Genomic DNA, 17,822 nt, shown 5'->3' with positions numbered 1-17,822 from the left:
GCTGTGGCTGTTTTCCTTAAGAATTGGGAATCCATCCTGGGCATGGTGGCACATGTCTATAATCATTCCAGCAACTTGGGAGGCTAAGACAGGAGGAATGCAAGTTCAAGGCCAGCCTCAGCAACATAGCAAGACTTCAGCAACTTAGTGAGATCCTGTCTCAAAATATAAAAGGGGCTGGGTATGTAACTGTATGGTAAAATGCCCCTGGGTTAGATCCCTAATACCAAAAAAAAAAAGAAAGAAAGAAAACAATAAAAATTGGGACTCTAGCCTAACTATCAGAAGTTTATTATAAAAGTTTATTATAACTGTCAAAAGCCTTCATTCAAGGGCTGTGGTGGGGCTCAGTGGTAGACCTCTTGCCTAGAATGTGTAAGGCACTGGGTTCAATTCTCAGAACTGCATATAAATAAATAAAATAAAGGTCCATTGACAGCTTAAAAAATATTAAAAAAAAAAAAAAGCCTTCATTCAGTCACAAGTCATGTCAATTGTGAAAACCTGCTGAGGGGGGCTGGAGTTGTGGCCCATGGAGAGGTGAAAGGCTTGCCTAGCATGGGTTCCATCCCCAGTACCATATTAAAAAAAAAAAAAAAAAAACACCTAAATAAACATCATAAAGGAATGTAACCATCTACAGTTAAAAAACAAAACAAAAACCTATTNGGTGACTGTGATCTTAATAGGTTTGGGGTTTTTTTTAAAAAAAAAAAAAAACACCTAAATAAACATCATAAAGGAATGTAACCATCTACAGTTAAAAAACAAAACAAAAACCTATTGAAGGGGGCTGGGGCTGGGGCTCAGCAGTAGCGCACTTGCCTGGCATATATGAGGCACTGGGTTTGATTCTCAGCACTCACTACATATAAATAATAAAAAAAAAAAGGGTCCATTGACAACTAAAAAAAGGTGTTTTTTTTTTTTTTTAAAAAAAACCCCAAACCTATTAAGATCACAGTCACCACCAGGCACAGTGCTCACACCTATAATCCCAGCGGCTTGGGAGGCTGAGGCAAGAGGATTACAAGTACAAAGCCAGTCTCAGCAATTTAGTGAGGCCCTAAGCAACTCAGGGAGACCCTGTCTCAAAATAAAAAATAAAAAAGGGCTGGAGATGTGACTCAGTAGTTAACCGTCCCCGAATTCTATCCCTGATGATAAAAAAAAAAAAAGAGAGAGAGAGAGAGATCATAGTCACCAAGAATATTGGTTTCATTGAGGATGGTCAAGGGCCTTGTGTGAAGCAGGTGCTGAGTTTCAGGTAAGACTTATTTCCAGTCAGTGATGAAGTTTTGTTGATCCAGCCTGTCTGCTGATCACTGTCCTCTCATGGCTGGCTGGGGAAAGGATTCCTAAACCTGGTAAACCTGGAAGCTCAGTGCCACAGCATAAGCTTGTAGTCTCAGTGCCATCAGGGCCAGGGCCTGCTCAGTCACATCCAAAAGGGTTTCAGGTTCATCTGACCAGCAACTTAGATTTCATACCCATTTTATTTTTTTTATTTTTTAAATTTTTTTAGTTGTAGATGAACCCGATACCTTTATTTAATTAATTTATTTTAATGTGGTGCTGAGGATTGAACCCAGTGCTTCACTGAGCCACATCCCCATCCCTAATTGTATTTTATTTAGAGACAGGATTTGAGTTGCTTAGCATCTCGCCACTGCGGAGGCTGGCTTTGAACTCCTGTCCTTGACAGAGCACTTATCTACCATTGGAGCATGTGCAAGGCCTTGGCTTCAATCCCCAGGACTGCAAAACAAAAACAAAAACTTAGGATGCTCCCAGTGTGAAGAGGGGAAAGATTCAGGGGAGGAGACTAAGCTCAATTCCATAATTTTTCACAAATTTTCTACCACTGAGCCACAACCTCAGCCCCATATCCATTTTAATACCCATGCTCACTTTGAACTCTGCTCCTCACAGGAGCCATTCTGGAATGCAGGCTCTAGGGATGTGTTCCATGTGTTCTAACTGCTAAATGAAAGGAGAGTGACATGGATGAAAAGTTACTACTAAAAACAGGGTCACTGGAATAGGAATTTGGAGATTTTCTTAGTGCCTCATACGCTTTATCATTTTCTCTAAAATGATAAAAATCTTATCCTAGTGTGCATGCTTATAATCCCAGTTGACTAGGGAGGCTGAGGCAGGAGAATCTCAAGTTTGGGCCAGCCTAATTTTTCACAATTCTCTTTATTGGCAAAAACTGAATTTAACATCTATATTGTCCACTGACTTAGCTGCTTTGTTTTCAGTGATCCCTTTGTACTGATTGCTGGTTCTCCTGCATCTTCCTTCTCATCAATTTAAGAGCACCCCAAGCTTTGCCATGAGAAAGAGGTCTCACTTACTGTTGCTTCCTCCTGACCACTCCAGACCCTTAGTGGGGTAAACTCCAAAGACACAGGGCAGAAGAACTTACATTTTTAAGGTTTCTTACTTAACTATTGGATACTGGGCATGTGACCCAAGACCTGCTGGTCTAGCTGGCTTCAGATAATACACCAGGGATTTTGCTCTACATGATTTTAAGAAATCACTTTAAGTAATTATATTTCTAGAAACCAGAGGACATGGCATAAATTTTCTCAGTCCTGAGAAAATTTGTGCCATGTCCTCTGGAAGGGTCCCTACTCTTTCTTTACCTTTCGAAAGTTCAGGATACAATAGGGAGGAGTACCAATCTACATGTTAAATATATATATATATATATATATATATATATATATATATATNTATATATATATATATATATGGAGAGAGAGAGAGAGAGAGAGAACCAATCTACATATTAAATATCACACACACTTCAGTATTCAGTACATTTTTTTTTTTTGGTGTGTGTGTGGTGCTGGGGATTAGAACCCAGAGCCTTGTGCATGCAAGGCAAGCACTCTACCAACTGAGCTATATCCCCAGCCCAATGTAGTTCTTTATTTGGGTGGGGGAGTTAAGAACTCAGGGCACTGAGCCACTGAGCCACATCCCCATCCCTAATTGTATTTTATTTAGAGACAGGATTTGAGTTGCTTAGTATCTCGCTACTGCAGAGGCTGGCTTTGAACTCCTGTCCTCCTGCTTCAGCCTCCTGACCTGCTGGAGTAACAGGCATGTGTCACCACACCCGGCAAGTCAATACATAGTTCTTTTATGTACAGGAAGATGAACCAAGTCATTAGTCAGAGGGATTAAATATTCTTGTTATATATCAAAATAGTTTCATTTTTGATATCTGTGATGCATGTTGCACTTTTTCCAGAGAAAGACAGGTATGACTGCATATGGGGACATTGTCATGGCCTTTTGCAAATGCTACTTCATAGGATGTGGCTCTACTGAACTAATGTGCTGTAGTTAACTAACCGGGTGTAGCAACACAGATGGCTACCCAATAGCTTTCTCCTCTTCCCTACATAGAGAACCCCAGAGAATTCCAAGTGACAGTGTGCCAGCCCCATGGGATTAATCACAATCCTCTTTACTGGATACTCATTTTCCCAGACTCCTCTATAACTTGGGATAATTCTGACCCAGTTCTAGTAAAAGTGTAAAAGGAAGTCAGTTGGGGACTGGAGCATCAAAAGAAGTCATGCTGGGCCTAGTGGTGTACGCCTGATAGCAGGGACTCAGAAGGCTGAGGCAGGAAGATCACAAGTTTGAGGCCAGCCTCCGCAATTTAGCAGCCTTAGCAATTTTAGGAATAAGGATATAGCTCAGTGGTACAGCACCCATGAGTCCAATCCCCAGAACCAAAACAAAATAAAAGAAAGCCTTCATATCTCTTCCTTTTGGGGGGTGGGGGGGTTGTGGTGCTGGAGATTAAACTCAGAACCTCTCAACCCCTTCCTTTTTAGGTCATTAGTATCAGGATGTGATGTCTGGAACTATAGCACTTTTTTTTTTTTTAACTGAGCTATATACCCAGTTCTTTTCATTTTATTTTGAGACAGATCTCACTAAGTTGCCCATGTTGGGCTTGAATTTGTGATCTTCCTGTCTTAGCCTCCCAAGTAGCTAGGTATGTGCTTCCATGCCTGGCTAGCAACCTATTTTAAGACCAAAAAGTGACCAACACACAAGGAAAGCTAACATGATTACAGGAATACAAATTTACAAATTAGGATCATAGTATAACCTACTTTATTCACTTAGCACAGAAGCATTTTTATACTTCATAAACTATTCTTTGAAATCATAATGTATACAGCTGAGGATGTATCTCAGTAGTACAGTATTTGCCTAGCATGCGTAAGGACCTGGGTTCAACTCAATTCTTAGTATCATGAAAAAAATATATAATAGTTGTATATAATGCCACAGAATGAATAGTTTCGCTGATCTATTGTGAGGCATAAAGATAGTTCCCAATATTTTGCTAATCACTGGCAATAGACACAAACAATATTTATATATGTCTCAAATGCTTTATTATTATTATTTTTTTAAAATATTTATTTATTTTTTTAGTTATCGGCAGACACAACATCTTTGTTGGTATGTGGTGCTGAGGATCGAACCCGGGCCGCACGCATGCCAGACGAGCGCGCTACCACTTGAGCCACATCCCCAGCCCCCTCAAATGCTTTAATTAGGATAAGTGGGATTACTGGGTCAACTTCTGTACTTTAAAAAAAATTTTTTTTTAGTTGTAGTTAGATGCAATACCTTTATTTTATTTATTTATTTTTATGTGGTGTTGAGGATTGAACTCAGTGCCTCACACGTGCTAGAGGAGTGCTCTACCACTGAGCCACAACCCCAGCTCTCAACCACTGTACTTTAATGACATTTACTGCATTCTTCTAAACTGCAATTTAAGAAGATTATAATGCATGTATCTCATATGTGCCTTTGTCATGTGAAAATTGCTTTCCTATATTCTCTCCAATCCTGAATATTATGAAAATCATGCCAATGGATGTGTAAATTTTTACTTTTATAGATTTTCCTAAGTCTTCCTTCACAGTGAGACTAACAACTGTCCTTTCTTGTTGATGTCAGTCAAGCCCTTTCTCCAGCAGTAATCTACCTGCTAATTTTCTCATATTTGGATGGAATTCCATAAAACTTGTGTAGTATTTCACAGTTGGTGCTACTGGAAATATACAGGGTTTGTTTTGTTTTGCAGTGTTGGGAATCAAACCCAGAGCTTCAAGCATGCCAGACAAGTACTCTTGGATGCAGTAGCCCATGCCTGTAATCCCAGGGCCTTGGGAGGCTGAGGCAGGAGGATCATGAGTTCAAAGCCAGCCTCAGAATTTTAGCAAGGCCCTGATCAACTCAGCAAGACCCTGTCCCAAAATAAAATATAAAAAGGGCTGGGGACATTGGGGACATGGACTCAGTAAGTTAAGTGCCCCTGGGATTCAATCCCTGGTACAAGAAAAAAAAAAAAAAAAGCAAGACTGCCTACCCTAAAAAAACTATAAACCCCAAACGAAAAGGAGTAGGGTGCTTAGGCAAGTAAAACTATAGTAAATAATTGAACATAAGAAAGGAATAAAGAATAAAGATGCCCTAAAAGAGCAGCTGAAGGGCCCTAAAATAATCTCCTTCTGTTCCCCTTCCCCTCAAACTTTACCTCTGTGCCCTCTGCAAGCCTCGTTCCACAGAACACTTCCCACCCACTCTATCTACCCGGTATTCTTTAACTGTACTGACACAAGCTTATTCCAGCCTCCCTTTAAACCTGGCTCACCTCTGGAGAGATTCTGTTCACCTGTAGCACCCTCTAGGGGTTGCTCCTTATCCTGAATCCCATATATTTATCCTGCAATGGGGGCAGTTTGCTCCTCAAAGAAGATTCTTCATCATTACTCTCAGGTCAGCAAAAATCTCAGCTCTTTTGGAGATGATGGGAGAATTATATATTGTTTCCGTCTTCTGTCATTTCTGTTATTCACTAAAAACTTGGTTATTCCTCAGTATTTACTGATGGGTTTGGCATTCAAAATCTTGCTACCCTCCTACCGCCTTCAGTGCACAGCATAGGCGGTTATTCAATAACTAGCATCACAGTTCCTCACTGTGGTTGACATTGTTGGTTTCCTCGCCAGTATTCTTTCCACTCCTTTCCATTTAGATTGACCCCAATCTACCTCCAGTGTCAGGGACACACCTTAAGTGGCCTAAGTGAATCAGAAGAACACACCATCTACCTTGCTACAGGGGTGGGCAATAAGCCATGCCTAAGCCAATCAAAACATATCCTGCCAGAGCAATTAGTTCAAGGGTAAATGGGCATTTTTCCAAGTGGGTCCAGTCAAGGTAAAATCCAGGAATTTATTCCAATGGTCAGAAGAAGTTCATTCTCACATTTGAGGCCAGCCTGGGAAAATTAACAAGACTCTGTCTCAAAATAAAAAATAAGTGCTGGAGGAACTGAGAAGTTCATTCTCTTGACACATGGAGGAGGGAGCCAAGAGTATTAAAGAATGAATCCCTTTGTTTTGTTGTGAATTCCTGGGTCAAAATAAATCTAAAGCCTACCCGATTCTTGACTTTTCAATTACATAAGCCAATAAATCCCCTTATTGTTTAGCCAGATTTTTGAAACTCTCAATTGAAAGAACACTAACGGATTTTATCAAAACTAATGACCGTGTGGGTGTGGCTGTGCACGTCTGTAATCCCAACAGCTCAAGAGGCTGTGGCAGGAGGATCACAAGTTCAAAGACAGCCTCACAGCAATTTAGCGAGGCCCTAAGCAACTTAGTGAGATCCTGTCTCAAAATAAAAAATAAAAAGGGCTGGGGATGTGACTCAGGGGTTAAGCACCCCAGGTACCAAACAAAAAAAACTAATAACCTTCACCCCATTCATCTCTCAATCATCTCTACCCATAGCCATTCACCCTGGTTCCTGGCTTCCACTATATTCTTCAAAATTTTAATCTCAAATGCACTATTTTCTTCACTACAACACTAATGTCTTCAACTATCTCATTTTTTTAAAGTGGTATCAGGAATTGAATCAGGGATGCTCTATTGCTGAGCTACATTCCCAGCCCCTTTTATTTTTCATTTTGAGGCCATGTCCCACTAAATTGCTGAGGTTAGTCTAGAACTTGCCATCTTCCTGCCTCAGCCTCCCCAGTAGCCTGGATTATATGCGTGTACAACTGCACCAGGCTCAACTATCTTACTTATTCAACCTCACTGAAATTTCTGCCTGTAATGACTCTCTATATTCTCTCAATCTAACAGCCCACTCCTCTATACTTATTCCTTCTCTTTGGGGCCTAGACCATAAACCCTATTTTTACCTAGAATCTCAACTCCCTTTATCTCATGTTCATCCATTGTCCCTATTCCATAAAATGCCAAGATCTGACCATTCCAGTTGACTCTTTTATCTGGCTCAATTGTGCACATGGCAAAGTGCTGCTGGAAGAAGGAACTTAGCACCTTATATACTGGCACTATTCCAAATTCATGGGCAGGAATTACAGGCTAGGGATGGAGCTTGGTGAGAGAGCGCTTGCTTAGCATGTGCAAGGCTCTGGGTTTAACCCCCCAAAACCACCCCCCCCAAAAAAAAAGCAAATTCATGATTTTCCATTGCAACTACTCTTCATGCTACTCAGCATGAAGTACAAGTGCTTAGTACAAGTGCTTAGCACTTGGTAAATGTTTACTAAACAAATAAGTCATTTCCCATTTTTTACAATACCTACCTCAAATCTTTACTACTTTCTCAACTTATCTCCTACTTCTCTTAGCAAATCAAATCATTTCACCTTTTATTTCTTTTTCTTTTTGATACTAGGGATTGAACCCAGGGGCATTTAACCATTGAGTCACATACATCCTCAGCCCTTTTATTTTTTATTTTGACACAGGGTCTCACTAAGTTGCTTATGGCCTTAAGTTGCTGAGGCGGGCTTTGAACTTGTGATCCTCCTGCCTCAGCCTCCTGAGTTGCTAGGATTACAGATGTGTGCCACCACACCTGGCTCACTTTCCATTTCAAAGTAAAAATAAAGAGTTCAATAATGGGAACTTTCTCAATCCCTTTAATCTCCAACGTACCTTCCTATTGACTTAGTAGTATGGGTGTCCATCCTTGACTCTTCCCCTTCACTGAGATATGCATTCTTTCTACAAATATTTCAGAACTTAATATGTGCTTGGTTCTGCCTGGCCCTGGATATACCATATGTGTGGGGATGGGGAGGTGTATAGGATCATAATAGAAAGGGAACCTGAGCAATGAGGACACAGGACATGTATGAAATACTGCAAGCTGGTAGGTGTGGCTGTTACAAAAAAGGAGTGCTTTTGTGAGACACTAAAGAGTGATTCTATTTATTTTTGTGTAGTGATGGGTTTTGAACCCAGGGTCTTGCACATGCTAGGGAAGCTCTCTCTCACCTATACCTAGCCTCAGGATTAAATCTTTATCAAAAAAAGATAATCAATCACCAGGGGCACTCAATCACTGTGCACACACCCACATACCCACACACACCCCACAAAAACATTTCCACTCCCTAGAAATTCAGAGGAGAGAGTCTGGAAGTCTGTCTGCTTACAAATTCCTAGGAGATTCTGAAAAGTAGCTAAATCTGTGAACTACTAGTAAAGAACATTACAAATATGAAGCTAGCTTTACTTACCATAAAACTATTTTTTCTGTTTATATTTTGCATCTAGTACAGGTCTATAAATATAACTTGAGCTGGGCATGGTGGTACCCACCTGTGATCCCAGCTAGTTACTTGAGAGGCTGAGGCAGGAGGATGGAAAGTTCGAGGGCAACCTGGGCAATGTAGTGAGACTCTGTCTCAAAAATTTAAAAATGAAAAAAAGCAGGAATGGTGTGTGCATGTGTGTACACGTGCACACGTGCACACACGAGGATAGTTTTTCAATCTATTTGTCAATGGTCTTTGTCTCTTCTCCTTGCACTACTTCTCTATAAAGCAAACAGAAAATTGTAGCAAGTCCACTGAGGCCATAAATCTCATACTAGGCAAATGCCTAAAGTGGACCACAGCTAGAGGAAAGGAGGGTAAGTAAAAAAAAAAAAAAAAAAAAAAAAATAGGTAGACCCACATCTTTGAAATTGGACAGAAGCCAGGTGTGGTGACACCTGTCTGTAATCTCAGAGACTGGGGGAGAGGGAGCTGAGGTAGGAGGATGGCATGATCCAAGTCCAGTCTCAGCAACTTAGCCAGACCCTATCTCAAAAATTTTAAAAATAATACATAAAAAGGGCTGGAGATGTAGCTCAGTTCAATCCCCAGTACTGCAAAACAAGAAAAAATAAATTGGGCAGGTTATGTAGTTCAGTGGTCCAGCACATGCCTAGCAAGAAGGAGGTCCTGGGTTTGAGCCCCACCAGCCCCTGGAAAGACACAAGTCCCTTATGGTGTTGCCCCTCCAAACATGGGTTCTCTTAAAACTTCTATTTTACAGATTCTAATGAGAGTGGACCAATGCTGCTTCTCTAATTTAGCTCTCGAGAGTGGTTTCTAACTATATCATTCCAGATTGGCCTTAAATCTGCCATCCTCTGGCCCCAGCCTGGCTTCATCAGGTTATTTGTGTCCTACAGAACTTTTCTACTACTCTTCTTTTTTTGGGGGGTGGTGGATCGAAGCCAGGACCTCTGAGCCATATCCCTAACCCTTCCATTTCTACTCTTCTGAGAAGCTTTCCCCAACCAGTAAACTTCACTTACAGCCCATAAAGTTCACTTGGGCCTCACTCTGGGGATCCGGTCGGTTTTCTATTCTGAGCCACTCTTTGCATACCCATAGCCCTGGCTTCCAGCGCGAGGTGCCTCGCCAGGGCACTGAATGGTGCAAAAGTGGCTGCAGAGGCAGAAGCTTCGATTCGGAGAGTCTGAGGGAAGGTGACCGGGCTTAACTGTAAATCTCATTTACCTCAGCGACCAGTTTATTTCAAAAATAAAAATACACTTTGAAAGTTAACTGCTCCAAGCCACACAACAATTAGCCTGTTTTCCCTCTATCAAATTGCTCGAGGAAGCGAAAGACATCACAGCTACTCTCTGCGGGACAGTGCTTTCAGCTATCTGATCTTCAAACCGCCGGCTGCAATTTTTCCTCTGGTTTTGAGTCCTCTCACCTTTGGTGAGATGCAGAAAAACACCCTTGCCGCTCTAAACTCACCACAGGGCTAGGCACAGCGGATATCCTGAGCAGCCCCGCAACGTTTTAGGGTCAAGGGAGGGGACTGCTCAAGATAAGTCCGCTCCGCAGAGCCTGAGTCACTAACTGCGGTCGCGGTCCGGATGCCCTGCCCACACCCTCGCGTCACTTCAGAGTTGGAAAGTTTCCCGTGAGCCCGCGGGCGGACTACGACTCCCGGCATGCTCCGCGGCTGACGGAATTAACCCTTCAGGGCCCGGAGCCGCGCTGCCTTCGGTCCCCGCCCCTTACCCGGACCCTGCAGGGTGAGTTTTGGGGGACTGGGGAGGGCTTCTTTCCTTTAAGGCTTAGGGATATGCGTGCGTAAGATGGATGTATTATTTGTGGGAGGAATGATTTCTTATTTTCCAAAATTAAGACAATTTGCTGTAATGAGATTCAGAGGCTTTTTTGCAAATGGGAACCCAGCATCAATCTGAACCCCAGGGCCCAAGTGGAATCACTACTCTCTTCCTCAGATTGCTGCCTAAATCCTCTCCTTTTTTCCCAGAACAAAAGTGGCCAGCACCCCTTCCTCACACCCCCCACTTTGTCCCTTCTTCTCTGCCCCACCCCGCACCCCGCAAGGTTTTGTAACCTGGAGCCAGAGTCAGGGATGAGTACTCATGGAGCCCATAGGAGTTTCCATATCCTTTTGGATTACAGAATCTAGGCCTTTTGTCTCCTAGAGCGGCCCTTACCCCCAGGTGCCACCATTTTCAGCAGGCACCCTGCCTTTTGTCTGACTTGAATGATTGTGGGCTTGTGGAAGAAGATTCCTTCTTTGAAAGTATGGGTGTGGGTGGTGGGTGTTAAACCTGATTCTTAGCTGTACCCCCACCCCTAAATCAGTACTAGATACAGGAGACAATGGAGAGCCTCACACTCCCCTATTACTATGCACAGTTTCAGGCCTAGACTGGGGGGCCCAGAGACTACAAGTACTGGGAATTATTAGACTATGGGGTCAGCTATCCCTGCCCCTCATTCATGGTCAGGGGGGCTGGACAGGCTGCTTGTTTTTTCACCTTTCACTGTTTCCAGATCACCCTTTAAATGTTCCCACTTCACACAAACCTCTCCAGGCTCTCCCGCCTCCCCGACTCCCACCCCTCCCTGAGCTTTCTAGAGTCTAGAACTTCTGGCTTCACTTGTTTGCTTCACCCCTATCTCAGTGTCACTGGCAAGCATCCTATCCTTACCCCGGAGGTTAACTCCCTCATTCTGGGCAGTCTCTGGCTTACTCCCTCTGCCCCCAAAGGGAACAATATTCTGGTCATCTTTTAGGGAGGAGTGGGCAGAGGAAAGAAAACCTTGGGGCAGGAGTTCTGAACCATAGTAGGCCAGGGGAGTGAGGACAGGCAGGCATATCTCTCCTACCTCACCCTCACCACCGCCAACTGGCTCCCTGCCCCTGCCCCCGCCCCTTGACATCCCAGACTCCCTGGCTATTTAAACAGAGATGGGTGCCCCCATCAGCACACTGTCCTTTGGTCACCGGACATCATGCCTCCCAAGAAGGATGTTCCCGTGAAGAAACCAGCAGGGCCCTCCATCTCTAAGCCTGCTGCCAAGCCAGCAGCAGGGGCCCCTCCAGCCAAGACCAAGGCTGAGCCTGCTGTTCCCCAGGCGCCTGTGAAAACCCAGGAGCCCCCTGTGGATCTCTCCAAAGTGGTGGTGAGTCCCCAGAAAGCGACAGTGTGGAGAGAGTAATTCAGGGTCTGATTCTGCCTAGAGGATTAGGGAGTACATAGAAGGTAGGGATGAATGAGATTGGGGGTTCCCTGCAGTCCCCTATTGGGCTTATGATTCTGCTGTTGTCTTTACTGTCGTCTGTCCTTTTATCCTATGACATATGTGTACCATATGTACATACTTGCTGACCCCCTGGTGGAGGCAGGGACTGTGAGGTGGGGAACACCTGGGTTCTGGGGACAGTTTCAAGGTGAAAGCAAGGAGCTGCTGCCTGCTTCTGGCTGGCTATTCAATTCAAAAGGCCTCAGATTTGAACCCCAGGAGGGGAGGCTGAAGAGGACAGGCTTGTTAGACAATCACAGCTGGGGGCCAGGGGTAAATTTAGCCTTTGTTCAGCCCCCAGTTATGTGAGGGATGCAGGGCCCAGGGCAGTGGAGGGAGGGAAACAGGTGGCATGGGATTAACCCTGTTCCCAGGAAACCCTCCCCACTATAATTCCTCCTCTTGGGATTCTCCCAAGGCCCAGAGCTGGGAATGGGACTGAGGTGGCTGGGCTCCCAGCTTGGTCCCTTTGGGCCCCTCCCCAGAAGTGGCTGCCAGCTGGTTGGGAGGAGTGCTGGAGAGGGATTGAATAAACCCTGTCATCTCTCCTCACCTGCTCTTTTCTTCCACAGATCGAGTTTAACAAGGACCAGCTGGAGGGTGAGGAGAAGCTGGTTCCTTTAGCCCACTGTCCAGTCCCAAGCAACCCTGCTCAGATCCCTTCTCTGTTCCCATAACTCCAGTCCCGACCTTGAAACCTCCCACACTAGTCCTTTTTCCAACTTTGTTGCACCCAGGTCTACCACACCGTTTCTGATCCTTCCTTGAGGGGGGGTGGAGGAATGGGCACCACTGATCAACACTGATCCCTCCTTACATCTCAGAGTTCAAGGAGGCCTTTGAGCTGTTTGACCGAGTAGGTGATGGCAAGATCCTGTACAGCCAGTGTGGGGATGTGATGAGGGCTCTGGGTCAGAACCCGACTAACGCTGAGGTGCTCAAGGTCCTGGGGAATCCCAAGAGTGATGGTAAGAGGAGCTTTGGAACAAGTGGGTATTCTTTTTTTTTTTTTTGCAGGACCTCTGGGGGATCAAACCCAGGGTCTTATTCATGCTACCCAAGCATTCTACCACTGAGCTACATACTCAGTCATCAATTTGCAATGGTAGAATGTTGGTAAGGTGACAAAGAATGCTGGGGTGGACCTCAGGACTTCAAAAACTTAAACAAAGGGGCAGAAAAACATCCTGAATGCTGAAGGGGATGAAAGATGTGGTAGGGATGAGAGCTGGGTCCTGGGTGATACCACAATGACCTCTCTCTCACCTCTTTCTGACCTCCAGAGCTGAAGACCAGGCGTGTGGACTTTGAGACGTTCCTGCCCATGCTCCAAGCAGTGGCCAAGAACCGGGACCAAGGCACATATGAGGACTACTTGGAAGGGCTTCGGGTGTTTGACAAGGAGGGGAATGGCAAAGTGATGGGCGCAGAGCTCAGACATGTCCTCACCACCCTGGGTAAGGCAGGGACCAGAAATTGAGGAGAGAGTAGATCAGTAAGAAGGTTGGCAAGCTAGGCAGAGCCAGGGAGGGGATTATTATCTTGCAGGTCATAGACAGTAGATTGAGAAGGTCAAATCCATGAGGGCAGAATCTGAGGGACTTCTCAAGACTAAAATGCTTTCTAAAAGGGACAGAAAGAGAATGTGGTGGAAGCCCTAAAGTTCTAGCTTTGGAAGCAATACTTGTGCTCTGTGATTCCATTTAAGTCAATCCTTGGGGCTTCAATTTCCTGTCAAAGGTTTCACTGGGTCCTAGACCCTGTGTTCAGGCTGGCGATATGGAAAGCAAGATGCAGGGTGGGAAGAGCTGGCCTGGTTAAGAGAGGGAGGAAAGGCAGGGGGCTCCAATGCTGTGTTTGGGATTCAGGAGAGAAGATGACTGAGGAGGAGGTGGAGACGGTTCTGGCAGGACATGAGGACAGTAATGGCTGCATCAACTATGAGGGTAAGGGTAGTCAGAGGCGCAGAGGGTCCAGGGGTGGAAGAGGAGTGCCCGGTGGGAGCGGGGCATCCTGGATTACCTACAGTTGGATGGATTATCCAAGGGTCTGCTTCTGAAGCCTTCTTGCCTGCTCTCTCTGCAGCCTTCCTGAAGCACATCCTAAGTGTCTGAGCTCTACAGGTAGGCCCTCCAGCCTCCCCAGCTCGGCTTGAGGGGCAAGACTCCTCTTCCCTCGGCCAGCACGAAAGCAGGGGAGTGCGTTTTCCTGTCCAATCACTGCGAAAGCGCCAGGGCTTGGCAACTTTCATTTTTTTCCACAGATCCTGTGGGGCCCGGACACTTGCCTTCCCTCTCCCAGGCAGACGGAGGCACGTTTCTGCCACTAGGCGGCCACCTATTGTGTCAAAATAAAGACATGGTTCCTTGCTTGGTCTCAGACTTGTTTTCTTCAGAGGAACGGGGTAGGAGTAAAGGGTGGGCCCTCTCCTCTCCCAAAGCTGACATCCTCGGATCTTTAGGGTGTTCGGAGAAGCGGACACTGTGCACTCCACCCCACCCCCTTGCGCGGCTTCTGCGCCCAGGTAGGGCTGCAGCGCAGAAGGGACCACAGCCGGCCCGCCCACCTCATTACAGATGCAGCATTGTCATCTGCATAAATCCGGCCCGGGGTTCCTATTGGCTGAATTCGAGGAGGGTGACGTCATTAGGACGTACTAAGACTAGGGTTGGCCTTGGAGTCGGAGCCATTACTGCAGGAAAAGGTCCCGCAGAGCTGAGCCGTCAAGATGGTGGGGCCCGAGGCCTGGGGATAAGCGGGATGTGGGGCGAGGAGGGGAGGCAGGGGTCGGGGGCAAAAGGGGCCTGAGGGCTTGAAAGGTTGGCGATGGGGTTGGAAAGTTTAGGGTCCAGTCCTGCGGGGAAGAGAGTCTCCAGCGTGAACAACAGGAGTTTGTGGGACTGGGATGTTCGCTTGTGGGACTGGAATTCAGATGCTGACCACTCCCTTCTTCTCCGAGCAGTGTGACTTCACGGAGGATCAGACCGCAGGTAGGCAGTCTCTGATCACAACTGAGGTCGCCCTTAGGGAGAGGGACACCCCCCTGGCACTTATCCTCTAACCCCAACCTGTCATCTTTCTCGCACTCCCCAGGAAAGTACCTCCTGGATTCCCTTCTCCCTTCCTCCTGCGTCCTCCATTTTCTTTTCTCATTCTTTCTTCCTTCCCCTTCCACTCTAGATCTGAGCCCCAAGCACTGGGTGAGTTTTAGGTGCTGTGGGTATGTGAAACAACTTGAGTTACCTAATGCCTGATGTATGTGAGATTTGGGGAGGGTGTATTAAGCTGTTTGTGCTCCTCTGTCCCTTAATCAGTGACTTCTGCTTCTTCTGTTGTCCTGTTGGCAACTGTCCTCCTCTCCCAGCTTGGATTTGTGAAGATTGCAAAGAGTGACCTAATATTTTTGTGAAGTTGGGGACTGGGAGAGTATGCTAAGGATTAACTGCAGCTCCACCCTCTGGAAGGTCTCTTTGTAGAGGAAGGGTGGGAAGTGGCAGGCTAGAATGACCCCAGGCCACTGTTCTCACTTCCTTATAAGGTCTGGACCCAGATGGGGCGGTGGCAAATTCCTGCCCTGTGTAGTAGTAGTGAAGAGGCTGGGCCTGACCTGCTGTAGGCAGAGGGGGGTGTATATATAATATTACCGTGCTGACAAGGTGGGGATAGGAGAAAGACTGTATTTTTAATTGGGACATTTTGAGTTGGGAGAAGTAGATCGTTCTTAGCTGACTTGTGAGTGCAGCAGGGTAGTATCTGGTTTCCAGAGTGTGATCAAAGTTGACCAGGCAGCAGATCTCTGAAGTAGGATCTGAGCTGACCCCTCATTCCAAGTGCTCATGTTCATTTGAATCCTCAGAATTCAAGGAGGCCTTCCAGCTGTTTGACCGAACAGGTGATGGCAAGATCCTGTACAGCCAGTGTGGGGATGTGATGAGGGCTCTGGGCCAGAACCCCACCAACGCCGAGGTTCTCAAGGTCCTGGGGAACCCCAAGAGTGATGGTGAGCATCCTTATGAACAATTCAGTGTGGTGTAGTAGGTCCACAGTACTTCAGCTGAACTTTATTGCCATAGGACCCAGGCTCAACCAAATCTTGTCTTGATTAGTAAATCCCACAGAATTCCTCTTTGGATGGGAACATCTGTTGTGGACCCCCATAATTCCCTCTCCTGGGGAATTTTGTGACTTCTCTGGCTGACACTTTTCCACTTCCCATATGGCAGAGATGAATGTAAAGGTGCTGGACTTTGAGCACTTCTTGCCCATGCTGCAGACTGTAGCCAAGAACAAGGACCAGGGAACCTATGAAGATTATGTTGAAGGTCTTCGGGTGTTTGACAAGGAAGGGAATGGTACTGTCATGGGCGCTGAAATCCGTCATGTCCTTGTCACACTGGGTAAGGCCCTGTGCCCTTGTCCTGGAACTAAGGTGCCACCCTGGGGTACTTCACTTCCCACCCAGATCCAAAAATGTACTTTCACCCTCTGTAGGTGAGAAGATGACAGAGGAAGAAGTGGAGATGCTGGTGGCAGGGCATGAGGACAGCAATGGTTGTATCAACTATGAAGGTGAGGGGTAAATTGGGGGCTTTCACAGTTAGCATATAGCGGGCATGTTATGGACAGCTTCTGGGGCTTTCCTTGTCCCTGGATTTGGGCTCCAAAAAGAGCCAGGAGGCAAGAGGCAGGGCCCAGCCCAGCCAGGAGTGGGGAGTTTGTGCAGGGGGCGGGGGCAGGGATAACGGGAAAGTAAGGGATAATGAAGGGCAAAGGAATGGGAAGTAAATGGAATGTCTGTTTCCCCACTGCCTGAACCCTTCACCCCATGTCTGTCTTGTCTTCACCATTTAATGTCTCTTCCTTCCTGCAGCGTTTGTGAGGCATATCCTGTCGGGGTGACGGGCCCGTGGGGCGGGTACGGCTCCTCCCAGCCTCTCCTTCTGTAGATGATCTCCCCCAGTGTTTCTTTTTCTTCCCAAACTGCTCTCTAGCCCTTGCCCTTACCCTACTACCATCTGACTTCTTTCTGGCATGTTTGTGCATGGAGCTGGCTAGGGAGGGGAGGGATTCCTCAAAGAGGAAGGCAGCTTGGGGGTATGGTACCTCCCACCTCTCTCCTAGAATGGTCTGAGGTTTTGCTTATAGGGCCCTGGGTACTGGTGTCTGGGAACTCATACCAGCCTGTAGCTAATCTTGCTTTCGGGTAGTCCTTTGGCCCTGGAGCATGGAGAATTGGCATAGGTGGGTAGGCTGCCTGCCCCATTCTGCTGCTATAGCTGAACAGCCCTATCCCCATCCCTCTGCTGGGCAGCTTAGAGGTACCCTAACCCAAAACTATCCTCTCCTCCCTCCAGTGGCTGATAGTAGCTGTAGGTGTAGTTGAGAACCTTTCTGCCTCTGCTGTGTTCTTGCTGCTCAAGGTGGGGTGGGTGACTAACAGCTGGTGGGAGGGGAGCCAGGGCCAGAGAGAACTGGTTAGACTTAAGGTGGCTTTTCTGCAAACTGACCCCAAGGTTGGTTGCTGTGGGCATGCTCCCTCTCATGCTACCTTCATGGTCTTGTAGTCTCCTGGTCCATGGTGTAACCCCTCCCCAGCCCTGTTACCTGGGCTCACCCCTCCTTTCATTTCCACAGAGCTTGTCCGGATGGTGCTGAATGGCTGAGGACATTGCTGGTATTCCCTGAGCCTGTGCCTTGCCCTGTATTTGTATGGTGACCCTGGAGGCTTCCTAGGCTCCCCTGTCAAAACACCTTTCCCACCTGGTCTTTCATGGATGATGTTTGCCATCAGCATTCACCAAATAAACCTGTTTTTTTGGCCCACATTTCAGTTCTACTTTTCTTCCTAAGCAGGGTTAAA

General features: G+C 46.2%; 2 protein-coding genes across 5 annotated transcripts; both read left to right on the top strand.

Annotated features, from left to right (window-relative positions):
• The first annotated feature begins 10,296 nt into the window (after window positions 1-10,296).
• Window positions 10,297-14,331, top strand: Myl6b (myosin light chain 6B). Of its 2 annotated transcripts, none has more exons than XM_015483231.2 (8): window positions 10,297-10,431; window positions 11,626-11,842; window positions 12,535-12,562; window positions 12,787-12,930; window positions 13,246-13,419; window positions 13,831-13,908; window positions 14,048-14,085; window positions 14,226-14,331. In XM_015483231.2, exons 2-7 carry the CDS (start codon window positions 11,672-11,674, stop codon window positions 14,074-14,076), a joined length of 624 nt encoding a protein of 207 aa, XP_015338717.1. In that variant the 5' UTR covers window positions 10,297-10,431; window positions 11,626-11,671; the 3' UTR covers window positions 14,077-14,085; window positions 14,226-14,331. The 2 variants fall into 2 exon arrangements, with proteins under 2 accessions (XP_015338717.1, XP_048663512.1); XM_048807555.1 differs by having other exon boundaries at window positions 10,354-10,431; window positions 11,645-11,842.
• On the top strand, window positions 13,641-17,787 carry Myl6 (myosin light chain 6). 3 transcript variants are annotated; one of them, XM_015483233.2, is made up of 8 exons: window positions 13,641-13,655; window positions 14,643-14,693; window positions 14,925-14,952; window positions 15,819-15,962; window positions 16,186-16,359; window positions 16,454-16,531; window positions 16,833-16,877; window positions 17,597-17,787. In XM_015483233.2, the coding sequence occupies exons 2-7, from the start codon at window positions 14,691-14,693 to the stop codon at window positions 16,859-16,861; spliced, it is 456 nt and encodes a 151-aa protein (XP_015338719.1). In that variant the 5' UTR covers window positions 13,641-13,655; window positions 14,643-14,690; the 3' UTR covers window positions 16,862-16,877; window positions 17,597-17,787. The 3 variants fall into 3 exon arrangements, with proteins under 3 accessions (XP_015338719.1, XP_015338718.1, XP_048663534.1); XM_015483232.2 differs by lacking the exon at window positions 16,833-16,877; XM_048807577.1 differs by lacking the exons at window positions 13,641-13,655; window positions 14,643-14,693; window positions 14,925-14,952; window positions 16,833-16,877 and adding an exon at window positions 15,143-15,162.
• The last annotated feature ends 35 nt before the right edge of the window (window positions 17,788-17,822 follow it).

The sequence above is a fragment of the Marmota marmota genome, unplaced genomic scaffold (genome assembly GCF_001458135.2).
Source record: "Marmota marmota marmota unplaced genomic scaffold, marMar, whole genome shotgun sequence".
In the NCBI taxonomy this organism is placed as follows: domain Eukaryota; kingdom Metazoa; phylum Chordata; class Mammalia; order Rodentia; family Sciuridae; genus Marmota; species Marmota marmota.
This window is presented reverse-complemented; position numbering and strand designations above follow the sequence as displayed.

Excerpts from the sequence above, each read along its gene's own strand:
- Myl6b (XM_015483231.2), top strand. The coding sequence starts at position 11,672 with ATGCCTCCCAAGAAGGATGTTCCCGTGAAGAAACCAGCAGGGCCCTCC. Across the intron at positions 12,563-12,786 it reads TAACAAGGACCAGCTGGAGG|AGTTCAAGGAGGCCTTTGAG; the intron begins GTGAGGAGAAGC and ends CTTACATCTCAG. Across the intron at positions 12,931-13,245 it reads GGGGAATCCCAAGAGTGATG|AGCTGAAGACCAGGCGTGTG; the intron begins GTAAGAGGAGCT and ends TCTGACCTCCAG.
- Myl6 (XM_015483232.2), top strand. Across the intron at positions 16,360-16,453 it reads TCATGTCCTTGTCACACTGG|GTGAGAAGATGACAGAGGAA; the intron begins GTAAGGCCCTGT and ends CACCCTCTGTAG. Across the intron at positions 16,532-17,596 it reads TGGTTGTATCAACTATGAAG|AGCTTGTCCGGATGGTGCTG; the intron begins GTGAGGGGTAAA and ends TCATTTCCACAG.